The 17,379-nt window shown below is 52.8% G+C and overlaps 2 protein-coding genes across 2 annotated transcripts; both read right to left on the bottom strand.

Annotated features, from left to right (window-relative positions):
• Positions 1–1,793: 1,793 nt before the first annotated feature.
• HMGN2 (high mobility group nucleosomal binding domain 2) lies at positions 1,794–6,705 on the bottom strand. Its single transcript, XM_036397103.2, has 6 exons — positions 4,986–6,705; positions 4,361–4,405; positions 3,927–3,956; positions 3,414–3,464; positions 2,995–3,090; positions 1,794–2,659 (listed from the first exon to the last, which is right to left on the bottom strand). The coding sequence occupies exons 1-6, from the start codon at positions 4,998–5,000 to the stop codon at positions 2,624–2,626; spliced, it is 273 nt and encodes a 90-aa protein (XP_036252996.1). The 5' UTR covers positions 5,001–6,705; the 3' UTR covers positions 1,794–2,623.
• A 94-nt stretch (positions 6,706–6,799) lies between these two features.
• Positions 6,800–16,748, bottom strand: DHDDS (dehydrodolichyl diphosphate synthase subunit). Its single transcript, XM_036397050.1, has 9 exons — positions 16,687–16,748; positions 15,658–15,741; positions 14,736–14,852; positions 14,055–14,197; positions 13,312–13,428; positions 13,036–13,137; positions 12,269–12,383; positions 11,034–11,141; positions 6,800–8,313 (listed from the first exon to the last, which is right to left on the bottom strand). The coding sequence occupies exons 2-9, from the start codon at positions 15,718–15,720 to the stop codon at positions 8,077–8,079; spliced, it is 1,002 nt and encodes a 333-aa protein (XP_036252943.1). The 5' UTR covers positions 15,721–15,741; positions 16,687–16,748; the 3' UTR covers positions 6,800–8,076.
• Positions 16,749–17,379: the final 631 nt, after the last annotated feature.

The following is a 17,379-nucleotide window of genomic DNA, read 5'->3' as shown; positions in this document are numbered from 1 at the left end:
GGCCCCTGGATGTGATGTTTCCCAAAGCTCCAGCAGGACAAAATCCCCGCTGCTGCAGAGCCCACCCAACAGACCAGCCCAGCCCGTTAACTGCACCTGGCAGCACCAGTCCCATTCCCAACAGATACACAAGAGACCATTTTCCATGTAAAATGATTACAATTTAGCAGAAAAAAATGTCTGCTCAGCTCCAGGCGCTCTGGCAGGCAGCGATGCAGATTTGTGGTGCCTCTAAGCACGAAGCAGGCACGGGCTGCAGCTCAGCGCCTGCTCCCCAGCTTTAATTTACACAGCTAATTAGTTGGATTTACTGGCTTCAGCATCCCTCAGTCTCTATTTGCTTAGGGAGAAATAGATGAGCCCTGCCTGTCGAGTCAAGCCCAACAGGCCAATAACTCCAGCAGTGCAGGGCACAGCCAGTGGGAAGCACCTCAGCACCCAAAATATCCTTTTCTTTCTGAGCAATTTAGGTGGCAGACACCGCTTAAAATCGCTGGTTTTGTGCTTGGCTGGAGAAAACATCCTGCAAGGATCCGCACAGGTCAGCACCGGCTGCTGGGGTGGGAAGGTGGAGAAGTGAAGGAGCAACTCCTCCAACAAAGAGCAGCCCCGAGTTCCCCTTCGTGAGCAGCACTTTGTTAATGACGGGGGTGAAGATGTCACCCAGCCCTGAGGGACACAGGGAACACCAGAACATTCTGGAACCTTGGGCACGGGAATCCCCTCAGACCCAGCTCCTCTGCAAGTACTTGCTCATTTATGGAGGCTCAGCAAGGTAAGACTACAAAAGCAAGGCAGGCTGTTTCCAATTTTCTGATTTTAAGAGTTAATTATTATTTTCTTTTCCACAGTGACATCCCACTGCCCCGCCGGCCCAGCGACTGCTCAGGTTTGGTGGCTGTTTCTGGGTGGGGTTTGATGAAGATTATTAAGGATTATTCACCATTTTTTTTTCTGTTAGACAGAGCAGCTATGGAGCACGGGATGGAGCGAGAGCTCCTAGGGGCACATCCCAAACTGCCTTTCGTGCCTGCAGCCACTCCAGGACACTTCCAGCACTCCCGACATCGGAAATTTCTGGATGTGAAACTCTGCCCTGCTCGTTTTCACTGGATTCCCTCTGAAATCAGCACAGGTTGAAACAGGTCACTGAACTTAATCACAAACAGACACTGAAATCCCAGGGAAAGCCAAGCAGGGATGGAAAAAATATTCATCTGACAGCCACTGAAGGAGACTTTTACACAGGGGGGTTTGGGTTTGGCTCTGCTCTGGAGTCTAAGTAGCCATTATAAAAATGGTGCATTTTTACTCAAAAAATCTCGTCTCCTGCTTAGTCACTACCCCAGCCAGGTCTGGATTCGATTAGCAGGAGCAACAATATTCAAGTTTAAGTGCAGAAATGTAACACATCATCAGTTTTATGGAGCCAGTTCTGGTTTCACTCCCAAGAAAAGCTCACCAGAATTCTACTTTTCTCTGCAGCAAGATCACTGGATTCCTCCTGTTTCGTACAGTGCTACATTTTAGAAAATAAAGAAAAATTAACTCAGTAGATTCACTTAGATGTTTCATTTTCAGCCTCCAAGTAAGCCAAGGCTCTAAAAACATCCTGCAGGGCTCTAGCTTTTAGGCAAGGAAACCTCACTTTCAGGTAAGGAAATCTTGCTTTTCAGGTGTGAATTACAACAATTAATTATCTGAATGAAAACACAAACACAGGCATGCAGAAAGCAAATGTTCTTAAACCACATGAAGTGAACTAAAGGCAGGAGAAATTAGAGAGCATTAAGAACAGTCCAAGCCAAACCGTATCCAGCTTTATTAAAGGTACTTTTCATGAACAATCATGGTAATTTAGGCAGGACATGGGCTACAATCCGCAACATTTTACAACAACTGTCAAACTCCCCTCCCTTGGTGGACTACAGAAATGGAGAAGTTGCTAAAAACCGTCAGAATGTTCAGCTTGCACTGGCAGAGGGCGAAGTTTAGAGTGAGGGTGGACACGTTCCCATGGCACGTTGTCTGACAACGCTGCACAAACCCACCCTGACTTGCAGAGGAGAACAAACTCCAGAGGCAGAATTCTGCATCTGAGGGTCCACAGTGGAAAAGAGGAAGCGCAGCTCCGTTTTTGAGCCAGCCCATCCCAGACTGGCCACCAGCAACGCGGATCCTCTGCCAGAGGAACGCCCCAGCTCTGCTGTGGTTTGCAGTGATGGCTCTGGGAGAACAGGGGGACACCGGGGCAGAACTGGTGGCACTTGGATGTGGAGCAGGCAACAGCGTCTTGGGAGTTCTGATGTTCACTTGGACACAACTGACACGCAGCACGGGGGAATCCCTTCTTCCTCCCTGCAGGAAGGGCCCTTCTTCCAAAAACTGGGGGACTGGCAGAAGCTTTTCTTATTAAAATTTAGGTTTTGACAAATAGACTAAATGACATTTGTCCCCATTGCCCCCCACCCCCCAGAACACAACAATGAAGCGGTCTGTGTGCTAACAACATAGCTTAAAAAAAAGTAAACCAAAATTCTGCATTGTTATAAAACTTGATAAAAAATAGTATTTCAAACTGTACAGTCACCAGAAGTACACAGTTATCAAAAATTCACACGTTTTACTTGGCTTCACCAGCACCTTCGGCTTTCTGTGCCTGAAAAGGAAAAGGGGAACAAGTCAACACATTAAAACAATGGACACTCCTTCTTCTATACAGCAAAACCCTGAGCAGAACAAATCCTCTCTCGGCTGCACAGCTCTGATTTTTAATAAAATTAAATTGAACACCTGTTGCCTAAAACAACTCAGAAGTTGCTTTTTGAATTCACAGAAGAACAGTAACTTCCATGTGGCAACATCCCCTGGCAAACAAACAATTTAACTCTTTACCAACACCCCCTCGGTGCTGAGTGTTGTAAGCAACACCCACAAGCCAAGACCTGTCCGGGTCCGAGAGGGAAAGGAATCAATGCCAGGCTGCTGGGATACCTGGTCTGTTTTGGCATCTCCATTTTCTGCAGGGTTGTTTCCCTCCTTGCCAGCATCAGCTTTTCCTTTCTTCCCCTTGGGCACCTTCTCGCTCTTCTGTAAATGCAAGACAACATTTGCTGTCAGCTCCCAGAGCCAGGCACGAGGACAGCCCCCCTTTGGGGGTGGTGGCCCCAAAAGAACACAAGACACCAAGGTTTGTTTGTGAAGGGACTGACAGCAAGTGGGAAGTCTTCACTTGGGTATTTTTTATGCAAATTCTGTAAAATCTGCAAGTTGTCAGTTCAGCTTTAGGATGCAGCTCCATTTCCTCACTGCACAGCTGTTAACCAAAGGTTTGTCAGCTGTTACTATTGCTAGGCAATGCCAAACCTCATCACCATTTATTCACCTTCACAAACAGCCCTGACCCAACTCACCTTTGGAGCTGCTTTTTTAGGTTTGGGCTCTGGCTTGGGAGGAGCGGGTTTCTGCAAGGGAGAGAAAACCTGGTTAGACACTGGTGGGATGGTCTGGCTTGGGAGCACCTCAGAGCGCCTCCAGTGCCACCCCTGCCATGGCAGGGGCACCTCCCACTGTCCCAGGGCCTGCCCACCCTCAAAGCCAGGAATTCCTTCCCCACATCCCAGTCCTCTGGCAGTGGGAAGCCATTCCCACTTTGTCCTGGCACTCCAGGCCCTTGTTCAAATCCTGCTTCAGAGAAACAAACTGCTTTCTTTTTTTTAAACCTTCAGCCAAATAGCTTCGTTTTAGGAAAGCAAATAAAGCATTTGAAACTGCAGCAGCTGTTTGGTTTGTCCATTATTTTACCACTCCCACAGCAGCACACAATGGGCCAGGTCCTTAAGGCAGGAACTCAATTTTACACACGCAGTGGTTGTGTGTAAAACCACCGAGTGTGGTGACACCTCTGCCAGCAAGAGGATACTCACAGCAGATAACCTCGCTGATCTCCGCTGAGGCTGTTGGAAAAGGAGAATGGTTCCGTTGAAATGACATGGGATAGGCACTCTCAAAATATCACAAGCTTGCTCTCTTCCCAATGTAGTAAATCCCCAGAAATTATATCTATAGCTCTTTAGTTTTTAGAAATTAAGATGGTAGTTTCCCAGTTTCCCCTTTTCTGTATTCTCAAGAAACATGAGGCTATGCTGTTGAAATTACTAATAGCTAATGATAGTTGAGTAGATTTTTCACAGTTAAAAGAAGATTTCTCATGGTTAAAAAGCAGTTAAGACTTTGAAAAGTCAGAATCAATTGAGACCAACCCTCCCCACTATTCCCCAGTTATTCTGATGGCGTTAAACCTCATCTTCCAAAGGAAACACTTGATGATCCAACTTTCTCAAAACACTGAACTTCTTACCTCATCCTTAACTTTGGCCTTATCGCCCTTGGTCTCTCCTTCAGCCTGGGGACACGGACACAGGTTGCAGGCACGAGTGACGGACAGGACCCCGGTCCCCAGCCGCTGTTTCACCCCAAATCCCGAGGGGACCGTCCCGGTCGCAGCCCGGCGGGTCCCGGCCCCTCCCCGCGGGGCCGGGCGGGGGATGCCGGGCACGGCCCGCACGGCGCGGCGCAGGCGGGGCCCCGGGGCCGTGCGCGGGGTCGGTGCGGGGGCGCCGCTGCCGCTCGGGGCGGGCCCCCGCATCCCTCCCCTCCCGCCCCCGCCGTTTTGGCGGCAAAGCTCCGCCGCCGCTTCCCGCCCTTTCCCGCCCGCACCGGCGCTCCCCTCCCCCTCCCCTCGCCCCGACCTCCCGCCAAAACCAACCGGTTCGGGCCGGCGGGCCCCTCCCGCGCCGCGGCCCCGCCGGCACCGGCGCCGCGCCGCCCCCACCCCGCCGAGGCCTCGCGGCTCCGTTACCGCCCCGAACGCGCGGGGGGAGCGCTGGTCCCGCCCCCCCTCCCACAGGCGGCTCCGTGAGGGGGGAACGGACACCGTGAGGGGGGAGAGGGCGGCGGGGGCGGGGGGCGGCAGCTGCACGTACCTTTCTCTTCGGCATGGCTCCGCGTGTGCGCGCGAGTGAACGTGCGTGTGAGTGAGGGTGTGTGTGTGTGAGCGTGTGCGGAGAGCGGAGCGCGCCGGGCGGCGTGAGGGGGCGGAGGGAGCGGCGCGGGGAGGCGGGGGTGGGGGAGCCGGGCGCGCTGGCGGCGCTGCGGTGCGGGGCGCTGCGGTGCGGGGCGCTGCGGTGCGCGGGGCTGCACCCGGCGGGCTGCGCTGGTCCCGACCCCACTAATTGGAATCGGGTGTTTATAAAGTTTTATATAGAGCCGGACGCGGCCCAACCGGTTCCAGCCGGATCCCCGCCGCCCCGCGCGCCCATTGGCCCGCGCGGGTCACGTGGGCTGGGGCCAAGGCGGGGAGGGAAGCAGGGGATGGGGGGGGCGCGCGGAGGGGGCGGCGCGCGCGCCATTCACCCCCCCCCCCCACCCCCCCCCCCGTCCGTGCGCGCGCGCGGGAAACCCGGGGGGGGGGGGAGGGAAAAATGGGGGGGAAAAGGTGAAAATCCGGGATGTGAAAAACGGCTCGGGGAAAAGGGGGGGACACCCCGAACCCCGCCGCGATCCCGCGCGCAGGTGAGCGGAGCTGTTCGTTCAGCACCTCCCGCCCCGCGGGCCCCTCCCGGGGGAAGCACCGGGCGCCCTTTCCCTGTGAAAACACCGGAGATGCGGGAGCCGGTCCGGAAAGGAGGCGGCACTGCTGGAAGGAGAGACAGAAATGTTAAAAAGCAATAAAATGACGTTCAATCGATTCACACAGGTGCCCGCTGCTGGTGCCAAGCGGCTCGGGAAGTTGGGCTCCTTCCAAGAGGGGACATCGCTCACACCTGGCACCGCCGCGGCCCCTGCGCTGTAAATCCGGCCGAACATCTTCATCACCCCTTCACCGTGCCCTGAACTCTTCACTTTTTAGTTCAGCCTCATTCAGAAAAACACGCCAAGGAGCAGCCTTCCCCCCTTCCCTGCCCAGGTCAATTCAGGCTTTTTCACACCTCAGCTGCACAGTTTTTCCAGCCATGCTGATTCTTCCCATCTTCAGCCCATGTAAATTAACGATGGAGGTGCTGTTCTCACTGACAGCAGCCTGTGGCTCTGTTCCCACAGATTCACTGGAAAGATGCACTCCTGAAACTCTGGAGTCTGCCTGGGTAACTCATCTGCACCCTCTGACAAAGGAAGGCTCACAGGGGAAACAACTGCAATTGCATTTACTGGAATAACTGATGCAGGTGAAATGCACAAAGTCAGGTCACAGGAACCTTTTGCCACTGCTTGAAGGGCACTTCCTCCTCCCCTGCTCCAGTGATGCCTTTCATAAAATGGATTAAAACTTTCCACACAAGTATTGTCTAAACCAGATCCTTCACTTACCTCCCCTGCAGCAGGACCAGTACTTTGTGGAAAGCCACCTCTGTGGCTTTTGTCACCTGTAGAGTCAGAACACAACAGAAACTTTTTTTTTTCCTTGGGGCAAAAATGCATTTTTTGAGTAGAGGAGTCTCCCCTCTCCCCATCAGCCTGGCAAAGCAGACTGGAGTTTCCATCCCATGGAGAGTACACACTTTCCAGTTTCCTGAAACATGGAAAAAATAAAATACAGCAAAAGAAGTTTAACATCAACAGCTCTCATCATCTCAGCACATTTTTAGCCAAATTCTCTTTGTTACTTACACAAGAGGTGGAACCTGCACACGGCTTCCCTCGGGCAGGCTTTGGGGTATCAGCAAACTGCTCACACTGCACTGTAAAAATAACCTGCAAATCATCCCAGGCTACCAGGAATCACATGAGGAGTCTGTCACAGATTAAATATTATTATATTAAACCTGGATTCCAGCTTCAGCACACCTTAAAATAAGCAGCTCCACATACTTTTAAACATTCAGGTTATTTTTTAAATAACTTTGGTATGAATATACTTTATTCCCAGTTTGACTACACAGTTCTTCACAATCACAGGCCAAGTGCTCAGTGTGCAGCACTTACAAGGCTGTTAAATCTGCATTTTGTGGTTTTCACCTGGAGGTAAGGAAGAAACACTTCAAAACCCAGCAACAGCTGGTACTGCCACACGTGTGTGTGCATCAGGAGCAAAAATCAAGACATTTTCAGTCATTTTGATCGTGGGGACGGAAACCAGGAGGAATGAGGGATGGAAACAACCCTGGAAATCAGCTTGTCCACCTCCCTGCCAATGGAAAACTGAGAACAAGCAATACTCCACAGCTGCTCTGGCCACTCCCTTTAGGATCAGCCAAACTGCCCTTCTGAACCATTTGGGCTGGGGTCAGAGGTTGGCTTTGGCTACTGTATTCCTGAATTAGGCCCACCCTCGTTCCCTGGAACTCCCTCAGAGGGTTTGGCATGTGGTAGCCATCACCTGTTTAGCCAATTCCCTTCCTGAGAAGGTTCATTCCCAAGCAATCCTTTTTTCCTGCCTGCTCAGAGCCTTCCCCAAGGTCAGTGTGGTCCAGCACCTCCTGCACCTGGGTTTTCCTCACATACACTGCTCAGGAGAGATCTCAGAACCTGCTGAAGCTTTGGAGCAGCTTCTTTTCTTCACAGCAAGGCTGGGAACCCTTCCTTTAGCTCTCTGGAAACCAGGAGTGGACACATCCCAGCCAGCAGTCAGTGGGGAAAGGACAAGATGCTCTCAGGGAGCAGGCAGTGGGGAATGCCCCCAACAGCAGAACAATCCTCTCCCTTGATGGGACACAGAGCACATCTCAGCAGGAGATTCCCTACTGCAGAGCCAGGGAAGGAACCCGAGCCCAGGCCGATTTGACAGGACTGGACTGGTGTGGCTGGGCCAGCTCAGGAGCAAGCAGAGAACTGGGGGAGGCTCATTGCAGTGAACTTCTTGTCACCGGCACACCGGGGCTGCCAAGGACCCGGCAGCAGAGACCCAGCAGGGGGCAGGGAGGTGACACAGGACGGCAGCACCTTCCCCAGCAGCATCACAGGCCAGGAGAGCTCCCAGCAGCCACCCCTGCTCGGGCAGGGCCGGCGGGACGGGAGCTCCCTGTGGGCAGCAGCTGCTCGCCCTGCAGGCCGTGTTCCCCAGAGCCGGCACCTGCGTCACGCAGACACTGGACACAGTCTCTCCAAGAAATCTGCTCTCTTGTGCTCCAGGGCCTGCAGGAAGCCCTGGATCCTCTCCTCCCTCAGGGCTGTGCATTTCTGCAGCAGCGAGCGCCGGCGCCGCGAGTCTGCGCGGGACACGCTCCCCTCCTGCTGCAGCTTCTTGCTCACGTAAGCCTGGTCCCTCTCCAGCTGCTGCCGCCTCCTCTCCTCCAGGTAGGAGTCTCTGGCCTTCTGCAGGGAAAAGCAGGAGTGTTAGCACCTTAGCAGGCCTCTGAGCTCACCTGTGGGATAGGGGGACAAACAGCCTGGCTCACTCTGCGTCTGCCTCTTCCACCTTGAGGCAGCTGCTCAAGAAATACAGGGATGTCCTCCAAGGCACAGCTCTGCTCAGAGCATTAGCTCCTAGTTAGAACAGATAAAAGTCAGGACAGATTGTGGGAAAGCCCTCAGGTACTGGAATCAGAGAGGAACAGCTACAGGAGAGCTCCTGGACCCCAGACACACACACACACTCTTATCCTCACCAGTGTTATCACAGCCTTTTTGATCCCATTCCCCTGGCTGCTGAAAGGTTTTAGGGGATTCCAAACCACGACTTACAGGGCAACTTTTTGAGATGATCCAGTATTGAGCTAATCAGCTTTAAAACAAAAGCAGGAATAAGCTCAGCATTCCCAAATTTCTGTGATCTCAGAGTGTACTGGCTTGAGACACAGCAGGAGAAAAGCAAAGGCAGGAGCCATCCTTGTCTACCTTTCAATTAGTTGAAATATTTCGTTGTAGAACATCACTTTTAGATTTCTCCTTATTGCACACATCCTGGCCTGCAGCCTCCAACAGCAAAAACACATCAGCAGGCAGGAATATTGAGGTTCTATTTTTAAAAACTGTAAAACTGGTCACTGTGACATAAACTGACACACACACACACACTTGGGAAGTGCTGGTCTTTCAAACAAGCAAGAAGAACAATTACTGTAATGAGAGCCTGACTCACTCATCCCCACACTTTTCCTGAGCCCAGGGCAGCCATAGCTCTGGAAATTAGCTCTTGTTGTGCTGGCAGTGTGAGCAGAATATCCCCAGCAAAGCCCCGGGATGGATGCGCTCAGGGCTGACTGCAAGGATCAGCAGCAGCTGCTGAGCAGGAGACTTCAATCCTCAGAGTGCAATTCTGCTGGTGGCCCAGCAAAGACTCAGCTCACCCCTGCAGGGGCAGGCTGGCCAGCCAAGCCCTAAATTCCTCCCCAGGATCTACCAGGCACCAAAAGCAGGGTCCAGCTGATCCTGGGGCTCCATGGAGAGCAACAAACAGCTGGGAAATAAAATGCCAGCCATTGAAAGTGATGCTCTTTGAGCTGATGGAAGGAGGATTTCTTGTATCCAATGCCTCCAAATCAAGGGGGGTTTCTGTACCTTGTCACCCCTCCCATCCTGCTGCCCATCCACATCCCAAAAGCAGCAGCCCATTCTTCCCAAAGCTGCTGTAAAACATCCTGGCCTCTCAGCAAGTCCCTCCCAGCCCCACCATCCTCACTGACAGCAACCCTTCCACCAAGAGAATTTGCTTTGTGACCTCTTTTGGATTTCAAGATCACCTATTTTAAATTTAAAAAGACCCAGCTCCTAAATCTCAGTTCCTGTGAGGGAGAAGTCCTCCCTTTGCACAATTGTGAGGGTTCCCTGGGAAAAAGGGCAGCCTCAGACACTGCAAAGTGGCTCTTACAGGGAGAAAACTGAGCAGAGAACAAATGTGGACAATGAGAAACCTTGATAATAGCATGGCATGAACACATCCAGCCACCAACCAGAACTAAGAAAAGATGAGAATAGCTGGGAACAGAAGCTGCATTTGTTGCCTGTCAGAAACCAGCACCAGGAGCAAAGTCAGAACAGTGACCTTACTGTTCCAGACAGAGGCCAAGCTCATGGCAATGACAAACACTACTGCCTTCTTTGCTTCCCTCTTCATGCAGAAGGTGAACTGCCATTAGTTGTACTAATACAATGAATTGCTGGTAGGGAAAGGGCAGACTTGGGCCAGAAATAGGAACAAAAGAGGTTAAGGACATGGAGAGTTTGGATGCTGCCAGACTGGCTGCACTTGATTAAATTCAGCCATAGCCACAACTGGCTATAATCTCTTTGACAAGTCTCAGGGGTGAGCAAGGTCCCTGAAGGTAGAAAAGGGCAGTGGAATGCCTGTTTTTAAAAAGAGGACCCAAATAATTACGGAACAGACACACTGAGCAGTGAGATGTGGTGAGGTCCTTCTGCCAGTCACTGCTGCCTCTGTCACCAGCTGCTGGCCCCCACATTTCTCCATCAGGAGTTCCAGCTCCCACACTGGTTTGGCTTACAAACAGCCAAACTACTACCTCACTACTGAACTGGCCAGCTGTGGCAGAAGCAGGTCAGGGAGAGCTCACAGCAACAGATCCAAAGGGAGAGGAACAATGTCAGTGAGCAATAGGAACAATCCCTTCAGCAGGTACATCTGGACCCACCAGAAAGAGGACACTTGTCCACAGACTCACAGCTCAGGCTGCCTCGTTTCAGCTCCCAGAAAGGAAACAACCCTAAAAACAATAGTGGAGTTGGAGGAAGAGCATGTGAGTACCCCCTGCTTGTTAGAGTGCAGATTTCACCCTGTGGCAGAGCAGCAGTGTGAGCCCTGGGACAGATGCTCCAGCTGCTGGAATGAGCAACGCGTGACAGAGACAGGGCTGACTTTGGAGATTTTGGGACTTGCTGAAAGTAGAGGAGTCTGGCCACACCCCAAGACCTTGTAACAAGCCACAGGGGTACAGGAGGAGCAACACATGAGCTGCTACTGAAACGAGATCCTAACAACCAACCAGGGCTCCCCCCTTGCAGCCTCTCACCTGATCTCAGCTGCTGTGCAGGGAACACGTGGGGCTGGGCTTCCCACTTCCCCAAGGCTCCCTTACCTGTAAAGCACTGTAGTTCATCTGGAACTGAAGGATAGCTTCACACAAGTTCCAAAAGGAATATTCTGGCCACAAGACTGATTGAAACACCAGGCATGAATGGGATGTCTGCAGGAAGCAAGATCACCAACAATTTTATCATTGAGCAAGAGAAAAACTCATTAAGATGCAACTCTGTTGGGCAAACGATGCCACTTTCCCCACAAAGGTTTTACCTAGGCTGTGTTATCAGATTCTACTTAAAGTGAGGTAAAAACCAGCTAGGAGAGTCTGAAATTGCACAGTGTAGAGTCCTTGTAATTCGTTTTCAATGCTGGGACACCAGTCATCCACTCCTGCAAAGGCATCAGCAGAATTCTTTCTAATGCTGTGCTGGACTTCAGAGAGGTGTTTTTAATAGCTTAAGCATCACAGACTTATAAAAAACCTAAAATAGCAACACTGGAGTACCAAAGGCTAAGGGAATAACAGTTGAACTGAGGATCAGGACATGACATTTAAGCCATTCTTCAAATGACATCTCATGATATTCCTTACTGCCCACTCATGGCATTTAAAGTGCTTCATGGAGCCAAGAGTTGTGGTGCACTGAAGATATCCTTGAGCTGGATGATGAAAGATTTCAAGTCAAAACCTATTTTTGCCACCAAATTCCTCAGAGTTTGGGATAAATATGTTCCTATGATGACTGCTAAAACAAGCCAACACTTAACAGGACTCCTCTACCACCGAGAGGAGCAAGCCAAGTGTTATTTCATAGCATCAACACCACCCAGGGTGTGCCCAAAAATAGGGGGAAGGAGAGGGGATGCCTTGGTAGGTAAGCACAGCTCAGGCCAGCCAACTTCTGAGAACTTGCCAATTAAATAATTTGGAATGGGGATAATTTGATGTGGTTGCCTAAAGGCAATTGGGTTTTGGCTCCAAACTGTACATACAAAATAACACGTGAGCTTCAGCTGAAGCAACTCCACTCAAACATTCTCTACAAACAAGAAATTATCTAAAGGTGAGGAGAGGAGCCAAGGGATGAGAATTCATGATTTTCTGCAAGCACAGATCTGCCAGACACAGATTGCTCAGAGGTGCCCCCGCACTCAGCCCATCCTGGAAGTTCCCTGACCCCAGCAGAAGGAGCTTCAGAGCCCTCACTTCTGCTTGCACCTGGAGTCAGTGAACACCAGCACCCTCTGAGGCAAAGATGGACCATCCCAAGGAGAGAACAGAGACTTTACCTGCCAGAGCAAGAAGTCACTGAGGCGAACCTCCCCAGAGGTTCTTATCAGCAGGTCAGGGTCAGGGGAGTTGTTGGTGTACAGACATTTATCCAGCAGCGACTCAGACACGTCACTGAAAGAGACACAGCTCATCACACACCCTTCCTGGCCTGATGGATGTGCCACAAAGCAGAATTAAGGGGTTTCTGTAAACTCAGAGCTGCAAATTAAAACTGGCTGGTGGAGCTGAACCACAGGCAATCATTGACTTGCTTCTTTTAGACACTGCTGTCTGCTCCACAGGCTATTCCAAATGCTGCTTCAGCCCCCAGAGCATCCCACTCCATGCTCTTTGAAACATAACACAGTGGTGGAAGCAGACTGTGAGGGCTTCCATCTGCAGCAGGGAGCAGAGTGTAACTATTCCTTCTCCTTCAGGGTGGAGGAACAGTGCAGCATTCATGATTCATCTGTTGTTTGACCTCATAGCTAAGACTGTCAGCCAAGCAGCCAATTGTTGTGGCATAAAATCTGCCTTCACATTTAAACTAACTTAAGACACAGACCTAATTTCTCTTCTGCCTTGGTTGTGTATCCATCACCATGGTAACTGAAATAATAAAAGCCAAACATTGCATAGTAACTTTAAGTCATTTGTTCCAGTCCCACTGGTTTAATGAGATCTATTTAAAAGCCACTTGGCTTCTGAGAGGTTTCTCATGCAGTGTGAGTGGTGAGAGAGGCAGGATTCACCCCAAAGCCTCACACAGAAAGCCAAGAGTTACCTGGGCTCCAGCAGGCCTTGCTCCACCCCCCAGGCCATCTCCCTGACAGCATTGCTGATCTCGTGTCTCGATGTGTAAGCAAAGCAGACGTTCAGAAAGCACCTGCACAGAGGAAAAGCTGTGAGAGGCTCATCCTGGGAAGGCCCAGCACATGACAGTGATGTGTGCTTGTAGGACCAGGAAGGAAAAAGAGGTGCAGCATGTCTGACAAGTCCCAGCCCTCAGGAAGAGGAGGAAGATGTGAGCTGTCAGCTCGTTACACTGAGTGTCACTCACTTGTTGTAGTTCCTGGTTGCCAGCACAGCCTGGGCAATCAGCTCCTGGATATCCACGGGCAGGAGGGGCAGATCCCCGAGGACACGGATGCACACCCCGTGCTTCTTCAGGTTCTCCCTGCACCCAACCAGTGGGGAGCACAGGAAGCACATCAGTCCCTACTGCACAGTGCCAACACCCGCCCCCAGCTTCAGCAAAGCTGGCAACTGGAGAAAGGCAAAACCACCAAATGCTTTTCAGGTGTGCCAAGCTGGCTGAGATCTGACCATCCCAAAGCATTCCATAAAGGTACAGTGATCATTCCCCACACCAGTTCCTGAGGTACAGACATCACCAAAGGACCAGGACATGACCACAGACTAGGCATCCCTCCCTGTGGAGGCTTAGAGTACAACCACAGGCTCTGGGCACCTTTAACTAACCAAAAATTAAGACAGAGCTTTGATATTTCATGAAAACAACATCTGTCACTCTGTGTTTCTGATTGTGCTCTGTGATTCTGATTGTTTATCTGAAAGCTGTCCTTGTCCCCATGGTTTGGGCGGCACAGTTGTCCCAAATCTGATGTGCAGGGGCAGTGTGCATGCACAGAGCTGTACACCCCACCCAGGCAGGCACAGCCCCTCCAGTCAGTCCCTGACTGCAGGTGGGGAAGGCTCTCCTCATGAATCCACGCTCACAACTTGGAACATCCCTGCCACTCATGGTGTCCTGCCCCAGTTCCACCCGTGAGGGGCTCTTACTGCTCCTCCAGGAGGCGGCTGAACTTCTGTCTGGCCAGGTCCATGAGCCCATCCACCTCCTCCTTGGAGCGTTTGAAGTTCTCGATGCTGAAGGCATAAACTGTCACCTCCCGAATGCCCAGGTTCAGGCACCACCGCAGTGTCTGCAACAAGACAAAATGTAACAGTCAGGCCAGCAGGACACAACTGCTCCATGTGAAACCTTCCTGTGGCTTCCCACCAGGCCAGGGCTGGATCAAAATAAATGACTGTCAAAAATATGGAACCCCTAGATGTGAATTTCAGATTCATGCTAAAGAACAGGAGGAAAATATCACTACCTGAGGATGAGAATCCATCACAGGGGACTCATCCAGCAAGGAAAAGCACCACTGGTTTATAAATTGTATCATACTGCACCTTTCAAATTCTTTTCAAAGAAAGTCAACCTGTTTTGTGGAAATAAAAGCCTTGGGATCTCTAAGGTAGATGTTTTAATTGAGCACAAAACAGAAGGAAAACCAGCAGAACAGAATGACTCTGCAAGATAACACAGAGAGGGAGGAGCTGAAGTTGTGAATCCCGATGATGAACAGCAGCTCCAAGCACAGGAAGAGTGGAGAGAAGGAACACAGGACACCAGTCCAGCACCAAACCCAGCTCAAATTCCCACCACAGAAAGGCAGAAGACATCCTCCCCACCTGTGCCAGCTTATCAAAGCCTTGGGAATGTCCCTGCTGCCTCTCCACGTGACACTTCTGCGCGTAGCGGCGATTGCCGTCCATGATGAAGGCAACGTGCTTGGGCATTGGACCTGCCTGCAGACAGGGAGAGGCACAGGAGGGCAGCAGGTGAGCAGGGCTGTCCCCACTGAGAGCCCAGCCCTGTCCCCAGCAGCCCTGCGTCCTCCCAGGGCTGGAATGAGCAGGGTGCTCAGGGTGCTCCTTTCCTCCTTGCCAAGGCCAGTTTGGGCTCTCCAAAGGAACAGCTCAGTGCTGACAAGTGCCTGAGCTGGAAGGCAGCTCTGCCCTCCCCACCTCCCTCAGGACAGAGCTGCAGTGCTCAGGAGCTCAGTGCTGCCACAGCTGCAGCCAGGGAGGGGCCACACAGGATTTATGCTGCATTTTTCATTTCAGACCTCAAGGGCCTTTTCACAGACACAGTTATGCTCAGAGAGCACAAGAAGAGGCCATAAGACATCCCCCCACAAAGAGCAGTGCTCCTTTCCACTGACCTCACTAGGGCAGCCCCACCAGTCTCAAGCCTGAGCAAGGAGAGAATCTTCCTGGAACTGGTGAGATTTTGTCCCAATACTCAGTTTCCTTCCTTAAACTCCCACCGTGAGGATCCCTCTTCTCTCCCTCCTTCCCATGCCTTGCCATCCTCAGCAAGGGCACAGATCCTTATTGGCAAGCACTGCCTGCAGTCCTGCTCATTTGCAAGGCTAAGCCTAAGCAATCTCCCACCCTGGGATGGAGTTGAGGGATGCACATCCAGTGCCAGCACTAAATGTAGCCTTGCCAACAATGCTTCCTTTCCAGAGCTCTGCAGCCACAGAGACAGTTCCACCCTGAAGAACCTGCCAGCTCCTCACCACAAAATCCACCCAAATCCACTCCTTACCTTGATGATGTTGGCACAGAACCTCTCTATGATGGTCAGCTCGCCCTCTCTGATCCACGACATTTTTTATTGAGAGCTCCTTTCCTTTATCAAAGGGAAGATGAAAATAAAGGGGTTAAAGGTGATTGTTTGAACCCAAAGCAAACAAACCACCTGGGAAAAATCAGCTCTGACTTGCTGATCTGGAGCCCTTTACATTGTCTGTGCAAGTCCTTGGATAAGCAGGCCATGGGGAAGCTCAGAAACAGGCTCTGGAATTTTCCAGCTGTGTCATCTGAGTGGATTCTGCAGCAGCTGGTGCAAGGAAAACCATCTCCGAGTGCTGCAGCCTGCAGGACGGGCTCGTACAGACCCAGCCCAGCACAAACAGCCCAGACCCAACGGCCTGGACTTCATCCCACCATGCAGGGGCAGCAGCAGATCGAGTTACACTCGTGAGCTCATCCTCCGTGTGGGCCTTCTCGGCCTCCTCCCTCAGGAGGGGATCCCTACCCACAGCCACAGCCACAAACATTAGGGCAGGGAACCGCTGGACCTCGGGCTGCTCCTACAGCTCCTAACGCGGGGCTCGGGCAGAGCTCACCCAGCGCCACCGCTGACGGGCAGCTACCGGCGGCCGGTGTGACCCAGGGCTCCCCCACAACGCCCTCCGGAGAGAGCCGTGCCCGCTGCCCGGGCCGCCCGGGAGGCTCCAGCCCCCGGGACCCCGTCCCGCCGCCGGCAGCGAGCGGAGCCGGCCGAGGGCGGGGCGCACAGCCGGGCCCTGCGGGTGCCTCCCGGGCCCGGGACGCACAGCCAGACCCTGAGGGTGCCTCCGCTCCCCGGAGCCCCCCGGGCCCTCCCGGGCGGGGCGTCCCTCAGGCCTCCGCCGGCTCCGTGAGGGGAGGGACACGGCCGCCGGCGGGAGAGGCACGGCGGAAGGAGACACAGCCCGCCCGCCACGCCCCCGCCGTGCCCGCTCAGCCCCGATAAGCCCTGTTATGCCCCGGGTCAGCCCCGGCTCTCCCCGGTCCCTCCTGGTCCCGGTACCTGCCCCGGCGGCGCCGCCTCAGCCTCCGCCGGACGGTGACGTGCCCTTCCGCTTACGTCACACGGCGGCGCGCGCCGGACGGGGCGGGGCGGGGGCGGGGCCGCGCGTGCGCAAGGGCGGGGGCGCCCTGCGGGGAGGGGAAGATGGCGGCGGGGGAGATGGTGAGGGACAGGACACGGGAATGGCTACAGAGGGACAGAGGGCAGCGTGGATTGGCAGGAAATTCTCCCTTTGTGAGCTGTGGCTGCCCCTGGATCCCTGGAAGTGTCCCAGGCCAGGCTGGACATGGAGACTTGGAGCAGCCTGGGATGGGGAAGATGTCCCTGCCATGGCAGGAGTGGGATTATTGGGTGGGCTTTATTGTCCCTTCCACCCAAACCACTCTGTGTTTCCGTGACAGGGCTGGGGCACTTTTGGGGAGGAGGGGTGTGGTTCCCTGGGCTCCTCAACCCCAGGGGAGAAAAACACAAGTAACCACACACAGAACATCACCAGCAGCCATTGCCCATGGTCTTTATTAATTTTTTTTTCCAGAAAAGAAAAAAAACCCACATTTTACATAGTTGGTACAAAAACAAAAATAAAACGAGCAGAAGGGGGGGAAACCTGCAGCAGCAGGGGCAGAGGATGTCGCTGCAGGGACCACGGCAGGAAATGTCTTTGGGAAGCGTGAGTAACTGCTCAGGGGTCAC

Source organism: Molothrus ater, chromosome 24, assembly GCF_012460135.2.
Source record: "Molothrus ater isolate BHLD 08-10-18 breed brown headed cowbird chromosome 24, BPBGC_Mater_1.1, whole genome shotgun sequence".
Lineage (NCBI taxonomy): Eukaryota > Metazoa > Chordata > Aves > Passeriformes > Icteridae > Molothrus > Molothrus ater.
The sequence above is the reverse complement of the archived record's forward strand: the minus strand, read 5'-3'. Positions and strand labels throughout refer to the sequence as shown.

What these genes read in the sequence shown, in the direction of transcription:
- HMGN2 (XM_036397103.2), bottom strand. An exon ending in AGGCCAAAGTTAAGGATGAG is followed by an intron (nt 3,957 to 4,360) that starts GTAAGAAGTTCA and finishes CTTTTCCAACAG; the next exon opens with CCTCAGCGGAGATCAGCGAG. An exon ending in GATCAGCGAGGTTATCTGCT is followed by an intron (nt 3,465 to 3,926) that starts GTGAGTATCCTC and finishes TCTCCCTTGCAG; the next exon opens with AAACCCGCTCCTCCCAAGCC.
- DHDDS (XM_036397050.1), bottom strand. Translation starts at nt 15,720, where the DNA reads ATGTCGTGGATCAGAGAGGGCGAGCTGACCATCATAGAGAGGTTCTGT. An exon ending in GTGACTTCTTGCTCTGGCAG is followed by an intron (nt 11,142 to 12,268) that starts GTAAAGTCTCTG and finishes TGCTTCCTGCAG; the next exon opens with ACATCCCATTCATGCCTGGT. An exon ending in TGAACTACAGTGCTTTACAG is followed by an intron (nt 8,314 to 11,033) that starts GTAAGGGAGCCT and finishes TTTTCCCTGCAG; the next exon opens with AAGGCCAGAGACTCCTACCT.